Raw genomic sequence first — 10058 nt, 5'->3', positions numbered from 1 at the left:
ATAGTGTGGACAGCGGCGGGTGCTGACGGCGAGCTCGTTCCCCACAATTTCCATGGAATTGCATTCTAGTGTTTCCTCCGTGTCGTGATATTTGTCATGCGGCGTATCAGGAAAACAATATTTTGAGTGATATGTTAATTATATCTAAGTCAAAGACGACAGTCACGTGTTAATCGTGTAGACTGTATTCATGGCCTAAACAACTTGCATCTTTTATTACATAGAGTGGCGACATCTATGTAACAGAGGTAACCATGATCTGATTCTATTAAATGTCATTAACTTTTGCGCCTCTTTTGGTTTGTGTGCTGAACCGATATTATCAAATGGAGATTGCAGGCAAATGTGGACATGTGGTGTTTGGTGAAACATAGTTGACGAATATCTTCTGCTTCCTGCACTGGAAGCATGCATGCGACAATTCGGTGTCCCCAGCCATTCTGAGAACTTTGTCAATTGTCATCCAATTGCCACTCCAGATCTGGCAAAGGGCCAGGTCAAGAACACAGGCAAATTAACACATCTTCGTAAATGCAAATTCTTTACTGAATGTTTATACAGTTGTCACATTAATCGTCGCAAGATTTTCCTTTTTCCAATAAAACAGAAAGTCTGTACAAATAAACATGGAACATTCACAAGCCTTGGCAGGGAGCGGTCAATAAATATGGCTGCCAAGGTAGAGGTTTTAGAACCATCCAATGTCCCAGAAGTATGGGACAAAACAAATGGGTCTCACAGTATATGTACAAATCAACAGAAGGGGGCAGTGTTGCGGCAGGCAATGGCAACTTCTCAACAACACCGATCTCCCTTAAACGTGGATCCAAGGACTAGTAAATTGCCTGGAGGGATCCTGGCCTCAGATTGCAGAGTAGAACTTCTGATAGATGAAACATGGAGCGCAAGCTTTACCTTTCTAATATGTACCACGGTAGATTGTCGTTTCAGCGCAACTTTATTCCACAATAGCCTACCAGAATTTCAACATCTACATATTATGCACACCGAATGTTGTGGGCGCTGTTTTCCATTATCTCTTATCTCGAGTAAAGCAGTATAGTAAGTTCAACCTGCAACGTGACAAAAGGGGCAAAGATCAGAGGAAGAAAATCAGACCAATGGATGTTAGTAACCTATGAGTTCATGGCCAGAACCTTCTTCACTGAAGGCGAAAACTCCTCCAAGCATGTCATCGTTGTCCCCATCTTCCTCAGGCTTCTCTCTCTCGCAGTGGCTGCTGCTGCTGTCAGCGTCAGTAACAGCTTCAGTTAACTCACGGCAGTCATCGAGTTCTGATATTTTACAATAGCCCTCTTGGAAAAACTGGGTAAACTCCACTGAGTTGTGAGAATCAGACACCCCCTGCTGTCCAGAATCGATAATGGTAAGACCCCCATTAGGTATGTCAGTGCTTGCACTGTTGCTGACCAAGGAATTATTGGTTATTTCAGGCTTGCATGATACACTATTTGCAGGAGACAGCACTCCATCAAGAGATCCATCCAAGAGGGAATAGTTGCTCAATGGTCTGGTATGTGATGGTACACAATCCTCACTCTCTCTAGCTTGTGGAATGATGGTAGATGCATTTGTTTCAGGCGGTGTTGATACATAGCCATTATTCTCGTTCTCTACTTTGTGATGGGCAGTCAAATTTGCAGCTTTAGGAGATTCAATGGAATTGCACTTTGCCACTTGCTGCAAAGTAAGAGCAGAGCTAGGTCCAGACAATGGCTGCCTAGCCAGACCATTCATGTTCCCTGTTTTCCTCATATCTACCACAGTAAGGTTTCACAATCAACAACGATATAATGGAGACAAGAAAACACATTCAACATCACATGCTTACCAGCATAAAATCCAGATATAGGGGCCACCGGCTTGGATTCGTACTGACCACTATCCTTTACTGAGTGATACTGTCCAATGCCAATGTGGGACAAGGTATTCTGATAACCTCCATTTGTATGATTCCTACATCATTGCATAATCCCATATATTACATGCAATCACATAAATAAGTCAATTCAAGCAATAAAGTTCAGCTACACTCATTGGGAGTTCGCACAAAATGGCTAAATAAAGACTGGACACTCAAATGCCAACTGCTTAATCCTTTGCTTAGTGGAAACATATAGAAAACAAATTGTCATATTACCACTTGGATAAGTAAAAATATCTAGATTTGTCACATGAAAATTGTATTGGTAGATTCATCGTCAATAATATTTTTATGTCATTGTACTTTTTATAGTTTTTGCTAATATATACTCCCTCCGTTTCTAATTACTTGGCACTTATGACTATCACGCGCACCAAGAAAATCAAATTATTGTTTATATTGCTAAGAAGTAGTAGTGCATAAACAAACATATTAGTAGCAGAGCCAATAAAAGCATGATACTGTGGACTTCAGTTCACAAGTATACACATTTACATGGGGGTTGCCACTATTACTAAACTCTATTATGTTCATGCAAACAATTTGGATCATATAAGCAATCAGACCAAGATAATTTAAAATAAAAATGATTTAGAACTCCCTTTAAAATAACAATAATTTAGACCTACTTAATCTCAAATAAAATGATTTTTCATACAAATCAATTCACCCACTACTTAATTTCATCCAGAGCTGCAGCATACATAAAACATGACGACCCATGTCAGCTTGAAAGAAATATCACTTTACACTTAATATTTCTTCAAATGTTCTTGAAAACATGTGGGAAAACAAGCTGGTTAGACAAACATTGTCGCCACATACCAGGCAATTACTAAATTATACAATTTCCAGGAACAATAAAACCTAGACTGCAGAATAACAGAAAACCGAGATCTCTCAATTTTAAAAATGAAGTTATACTTCTGAGCTGGCAGGTATTGTAATTTTGGGCCCAAAATAGCATGATTGCATAGTTTAACACTTCATTTCAGAACTACCATAAACTCTGAGGTATTATCGTTTAGCAAGGTATATTTTAGGGTCCCTATTCATATATTCGCATATCTACAACCTGGGAGACACCACAGATAATCGTTTGCATTGAAAATTACAGTGTGCAAGCTTATCTCTTGCTGCAGAAATTGCACACTGTAGTTCATGAGGTTTTCAACTAGGTATCACCTAAAGTTATCTTTAAATGTTGTGAACGCATTGGCAATACATAAGTGACATCCTACACTTAACAATAGACTAGGAATTACAGGATAATAGTGATAATTAAGTGCATCATAGTGGCCTACTGAGTCTTGACCGTAGCTTGGCATATGACACCAAAACAGCAACAAAATACAGCTGAGTTACACTGGAATAGTAGTTTTACATGTTCTAAAACTGTAACACAATTTCACCATAAACAGACAAAGTTCAAAAGAGTGCCAAATGCAATCTGTTCATATTATTAAATAATGGTAAAACTAAAAAGAGAACATGATAACCAACCAAAAGAATATCAGATATTTGGTCATCTACAATAGTATGAGGAAGCCAGGAGAAGTAGTTTCATTGACATTACCTGTCACTAGAATTTCGCTCAGAATATTGGAACTGCTTGAATACAGGGAGCAATTCCCTTCTCCTGATTTCAACCTCGTGAAGAGGTAACTTCTCAATCTCAATTTCTCCACCACTAATGGTATCTGTTTCCCCTGACTCTGCAGCAGGATGGTCCATCACATAGAAGCAAATCTGCAAAAACATGAAAGATCATTCACTACTAATTCTGCATGATTTAGCATATTCTTTCAAGATGTTGCAGCAGACCTTAGATTTCTGCCAGATGGGAATCCTCCATGAGCTTATCTGTACTTCTGCATTTGACAGATACCAGCTTGATCTTTCTCGGACTCTCAAACCACACATACCATCATTTGATGGAGTGGAATCCGAATGTTCACTATCTTCACAATCAGAAGCATCCATAGCCATCATACTGTTTCTTTTATTATAGAATACAATGTTTGCAATGTTTTCATCTCTTTCTGGCCAATTTGTCCTGCGGCACACATCCCACCATTGAATTGGTTCGGCAGTAACATGCAACTCATCATCTTGGAGTTGCGAGTTAGGAACTGAACCAACTCTTGGACTGCTATCAGAGGGCTCAGAACTTGAAGAGGGTAAAAGTTCATGTTGAATAACATGACCAGATGGTGAATACACCAATAGATGCTCCAAAGCATTTGCCTTTGATGGGACCGGCAAAGAACCTTGGTAAATGGAATTGTGGAAAACAGCAGTAACAGCACCAGATGGTACAGATAGTTTTCCACTCGCAGAAGCAGCCACATTACTGACAGTATTTAGCCAACCAGAAGTGCTATTTTTAATCCTACTGACTACTGAATTTGTAACAGTCGAGGGCACTTGATGAAGCTGTTGATCCATAAGAAAGGACGGCTTTGACCACCATGGCCTTGACTGACATGGGGCAAGAGGTGGCCCATCACTGTGGGAATTCTGTGGCTGCAGACTGGCATCACCACCAAAAGGAGACATTGTAAAAATATGGCAAGTACCTCGCGATGAAACAATTGATATCCACTGGCTAAAATGACTAAAAGATATGTCCTGTATAACCTGCACGCAAATACAAGATAGTTAACTAACTTAAAAAATCATAAAACTTTCCAAAAAGAAGTCTTTTAAGTTGCTTTGTAAAAACGTACAGCTGCTGTCATGCCGCGATACAGTTTATAAAGGTGAACATGAGATGCTGTCCAATCATAGCGTTTTGCGCTCGAGCCATTAGCAACGCAGGTTGGCGTGATCCTGAAAACATTTATGTTATGGCCATGAACCGAGGCTGTGACCAAAAGTGTCCCACTAGGGTCAAAACAAAGAGCAGATATGGGACTTGTGTGAGCCCTAAACTGTGAGATAACAACTTTGGACGTGAAATCCTTGATGACTACCTGCGAGTGTTCAATGAGATTCCATTACTATGAAATACATTTGCATTGAAAAATTTACTTTTCCATGCACTTAATTTGACAAGGAAAAAAACTTAGTGAGGCTTCAACTAACCATTCCTGCATTGTCAGCTTCCAGTGGATGCACACTGGAAGGAATTTTACCAGATCTCCTGCCTGGGCTTGATGACAAAGGGGAGTTAGAACCATCAGGCAGAAGTTCCTGGCAGTACTTTGACAATGTTTTGTATCCCATATCACCAAGATTAATAATACCAGCAGCTATTTGCTTGCTAGACTCCACTGCATATCTAGCAACTAAGCTTCCACTGCTAGGAGAAGTAGATGGGCTCACTCCTGGCGAAGGTGTAAGGTTTTGTGGACTAAGACGACCTGTGTTTGACAATAAAGGGGTATTTGAGGCATACGCTAACCATCTTGGGCCAACAGTCATCGGGCCATACCCAATATTTACCCCAGGAGAACCTTGCAAAGGATATGACAAGACACTGAGCTTGTTCTCAAGAGTAACAGCATCAAAGCAGTAGATCTGCAATGTAGTAAAATAAGGTAAGTATTTCAGAGACTTATCTAACAAATCCATCTCTGCCAATACCAATTTACAGTACAAAACATGAATAAATACACCAAGAGAAACTTACTTGTGCTGCAAGAGCTACAGCAACAATCCGTGGGCTGCAGCGAACTAAATATACGGCAGACCGAAATCGAAGAACATGTACATAGGTGTGAGACCTCAAAGAGTAGAAGCGAACAACCGTGGGGGTAGAAATGCAATTTCCTGATTGAGGTTCCCTGTTTGTGTCTCTGATCAGTGCGCTTAAGCGACCACCTTGAACTGCACCCAGGCCATTTGTCTCATCACCAGCAACAACCAGAAGCATGGGATGTGATGCTCTGAATCCTTCAATGCCTTCAGAGCTGACTGGAGTGGGTTGCATTTGTAAAAACGTAACTGGGCCATCACGTTTTGAGACCAATTCGCAAACATTTGCAGCATCCTCAACATCAAGCATTTGAAACCCATTTGAATAACCAACGAGCAGAACATGCTTGAATGATGATGGATGGAACTCTAATTTATCGAACCCAGCCCACAAAACCTGCTTATAGATGGAGCATAAAGATGGCATTCGTGACTAAATTTGCAGAAACATACAAAGTCAAATACCACAGAAGGTCAGGGAACTACTATAGTTACATTTGTTTCCAATCAAAACGTTGACAATAAAATTGAATTGGGCCAAGCATGAATTAAATTTGCAAAAAAATATATATATATCTTTTTGTTTCCATAAAAGGGACCACTTCATTCAAATAGCATCTAATTAAAAAGAATATTGAAGTGAATCTGATGCAAACACTATTTCAACCAAATAACAAGGTGCCCATTAAAGAATTCCACTGAATGACTAAAGTAACCCAATTTAAATGCTCCCTCCTTTCCTCTTCAAAGGAACTGCCCATGTAAGCCAGTTCTTTGCTTTCAACAACGGAAACAGAACCACCATCTTAACAGGAATCATATAACACCTCTTCAAATTCCACACATTCTAGTATTTACTAACTTTTTTCTAACTACTTCAACTTGGTTCGTGGTCAACTCACTTGAAGCTTCAATAACTGCCACTAAAATTACGAATCTGCAAGAACATAAGATCTACCTCGCCGGACTACTCACAACCGCCTACTGCAAAATGCCACAACTGAGTACACGATTGCAAGTATAATCCAGCAGCACTAAAATTAGCAAGCCCCGGTCATCTTAGACAGCGTAAAAATCAAGTCTTTGAGGAGGAGTAGCTGACCTGGTCCTTCTCGTCCTCAGCCTGGGGGGCGATGGAGGCGGCGACGGAGGCGCCGGCCGAGCGCACCGTGGACGCGACGGAGCCGGCGTTGGAAGACACCGTCTTGAGGCACGACGATATGATCCGCAGCGAGCTCGGCAGCAACCCATTCCTTCCCCCCTTCCCCCGCCTCATAATCCCTCCCCGCTCCCCCTCCTCCCGCCCGGAGACCAGCACGAGCACCCGCTCCGACTCCGCCGCCGCTCCTACAACCCCCGCCCCCAGACCCCGCCGCCGCCGCCCATCCGCGATCGCCGCCTCCGGCGCCGGCGAAGCCCAATACCATCCGAGTGCGCCCCGCTCCGACCGATCCCCAACCCGCCGCTGCGATCCGCTTACTCAGCTCGCAACCATCTCCCTCCTCCTCCCCTCTCCTCTCCTCTCGCCTTCCCCTTCCCCTCCGACTCCGACCAGAACCAAAACCAACAACTCCCTGGCTTCTCCCTTTTCCCTTCTCTCCCTCTTCTTCTCTCTCCTCGCTGTTGCTTTCGTGTGCCTATCTCCCTCCCTCCCCTTTAAATAATCCCAAGAAATCCCCCCGGTTCTCCTCTCCCCTGCCTCGCTTCGCGTCCCCGAAGCCAACTCCTTTCCCACCCTCTGCCATCCCAGGCCCACGACCTATCCACGAGCGCGCGGCGCCTGGCGCTGTGTGCCCGTGGCGGGTGAAGGGGAGGGGAGCTTCCACGCAAGGGGAATATGAGGGGATAGATCCCTTGCCGAGCAGGGTTCCTCCGCCGCTGCGACCTCCACGCCCCAACGCTGCTGCTGTTTGAGCCTAGCCGCTTGCCCCGCCCTTCTGGGCTTGTCTTCCAAGCTTCTACCGCCGAGAAAACTGCACAGACGGGCTCCGCTGTGCTACCATGAAACGTGCAGTTTTTGGCCTCGGCGGATACGGGAGGTTGTTGGTGCTCTGAGATCGAGCGTCCGATCTCCGATGGCCCTGGTTGATGGGCAGATCGTAACTGGTTACCGAGGAACGCGAGGTACCGGGATTCTGGGACGAGGGTGCCGTGCCGGCCGCGGAGCCTTCTTGGGTTCCAGATTCGTTGCGTTGGTGAGGTTCCGATGCAACAAACCGGGCAGCCGTTCCGGGAACGCCAAATGCCGTCGCCAGCTATGTGAAGCGCGTAAATAAACAGGAGTATGTATTGGCTAGTGTTAGGCACTGCTGGTTTTGGATTATAAAAACTGGATTATAATTCAAATCTAAAAGTTGAAATAATCAGTTGGATTGTAAAAGTTGAATTATGATCATAATCTAAAAGCTGAAACAAACAGCTGGTTGGAAAAGCTGGATTGTTACAATCTAACACTTAGATTATAACAATTCAGCAATCTGTCTTCCACCAGATTGTAACAATCCACAATTCAGTTTCTTACAATCCACAATCTACAAGCTATTTTTCACAATCTTCAGCTCAAACACACCACCCCTTAAGCGCCCATGATCTCCATCTTAGCCGTTGAATGTCGATATCGACTTTTGTTTATTTGTGTTGTGTGTGTTGTACATTGCAACCAAGGTTTTTTAGCAGTCTGCACGCAGAGATTTGTAGGCAAAAGGGCTCAGGTGTGCCATGTTCAAGTACAGTAAACACAACGACCCCTTACAAGTATGTATTCTTATTTGGAATAATTTGGTTCATAGTACTTTGTTGAAATACAGATATTATACATGTAATATAGAGTTTTTACTATTATATAGTATTTTGACGAGTTGACTTTAGGGTTTTCGTCTTGACAAGTTATTTTTGGTTTGACAAGTTATTCAAGCTAGCATCCGAAACCACGTAAGTGAGTTGATTTGACCCAAATTTAGCCGCTTATGAACTCACAGCTCTCATAAGAATTCTATCAATAAAACACGCACGCGCGCATTTTTTTTTTAACGAGAACTGATTGTCTTTCTTCTAAAGGTGATGAGTAAATCTTAAATTGTAAGTGGTGGCGGTAGCATATTCGGTTGCATATACTTAAGGAGTAAGACAAAACAGACAAGCCCATAAATCTCAATGTGGCAGCAACAGTCGAGGACCACGATCCAGAGGTGGCGATGAGCGTAGGGCAAGTTTAGAAATCCTACTCAGCAACTTTTACAGCCGCTAACATGCATCAACCAAGCTACGATCTCATGATGTACAATTTTGTTTAAATAGCTCTACTTTCACCAAGAAGCTATGAGCTGGACCCTGACCAAATATAGTTGACAGCTATGTCTAGGTTTTTTTAAATATTACTTTTTATACGACAATTTAAAAAATATTACATAAATTCAAAAAAATTACAAAAATAATCCATTGTCGCAAGATAGTTCAGCGAAATCCAGCTTTTGCACAATGAAAGAGTGAATTTTTTTCGCTCATTGAACAATAGAAAATATTTTCTATGATTGAAAGTGCAAAAATTAAAGTTTTTATAGTTCGGTCTCATGAAAATTTTATTTTCATATATTGGCTGTGTGAAAATATTTTTGCACATTGAAAACAAAAAAAATTCCATTGATCGGTGATGAGAAAATCCGTTTATTTGGTGATTTTTGTCTTATTTGTAGTACAGAAAATTCAAAAATTAGTTAATTTTTTTACGCATGAAATTTTTTGTTAGTGACTGGTTCGGCAAAAAATATTTGTTGTGCAAATAGTTATTCAAATGGCATCATAGAGTGATTCAGTTTTTTCCTTAGTTTTTGGTTCGATGTAATTTTGTCGGTATGTTATTATTTATTTGATATAAAATTGTTTGAGTAATTTATTGAGCAAAGTAACCTTAGGATGATACAAAATATAATTTTTCGAACAATAATAGTTATGAAGCATAACTATCATAAAACCTGGCACGAAAGTTACATATGTTGATGAACATTACATGGGACCCAAGGCTTTTCATCGTAGCGCGAATGCCCATAAATATAAAGAGATGACGATAACAAACGTTGGTATATATGGCACACCTAAAGACTATTCTAATAACGTGCCGCTGTTAAACCTAACATACCTTCGGGAATGAAAATAACCCGAGTTACAATAGATGTTCTATTGAGTGCACCTATGATATTTACCCTTTCTGAGGGCACCGAAGCCTGTCGCCTTAGTGTTACAAGCCCTCTCACACTTCATTTCCCTCTCAACTTCATGTGCTTCAGCCGCGGTGTGCTCTTTCACTGTCTTTCTGATACGCTCCTCCTCATACCACTTCAATTGTTGTTTCTCCTGCTATCCATGTCCAGCCATCCTATAAAGTCACAAATAGGTGAAGGAGATTAAATAAATGAAA

At 41.7% G+C, this 10058-nt stretch overlaps 1 protein-coding gene across 3 annotated transcripts; it reads right to left on the bottom strand.

Annotated features, from left to right (window-relative positions):
- Positions 1–522: 522 nt before the first annotated feature.
- Positions 523–7876, bottom strand: LOC133884234 (autophagy-related protein 18h-like). Of its 3 annotated transcripts, XR_009903043.1 has the most exons (10): positions 6747–7875; positions 5580–6041; positions 5033–5467; positions 4675–4920; positions 3770–4585; positions 3522–3694; positions 1853–1977; positions 1158–1778; positions 916–1073; positions 523–845 (listed from the first exon to the last, which is right to left on the bottom strand). XR_009903043.1 is itself a non-coding variant. In XM_062323585.1 (9 exons), the coding sequence occupies exons 1-9, from the start codon at positions 6918–6920 to the stop codon at positions 1069–1071; spliced, it is 3042 nt and encodes a 1013-aa protein (XP_062179569.1). In that variant the 5' UTR covers positions 6921–7876; the 3' UTR covers positions 523–1068. The 3 variants fall into 3 exon arrangements, 2 of the variants coding, with proteins under 2 accessions (XP_062179569.1, XP_062179568.1); XM_062323585.1 differs by having other exon boundaries at positions 523–1073; positions 1158–1763; positions 6747–7876; XM_062323584.1 differs by having other exon boundaries at positions 523–1073.
- Positions 7877–10058: the final 2182 nt, after the last annotated feature.

The sequence above is a fragment of the Phragmites australis genome, chromosome 11 (assembly GCF_958298935.1).
Source record: "Phragmites australis chromosome 11, lpPhrAust1.1, whole genome shotgun sequence".
Classification (NCBI taxonomy): domain Eukaryota; kingdom Viridiplantae; phylum Streptophyta; class Magnoliopsida; order Poales; family Poaceae; genus Phragmites; species Phragmites australis.
Note: the sequence above shows the minus strand (reverse complement) of the source record. Positions and strands in the feature narration are given on the sequence as shown.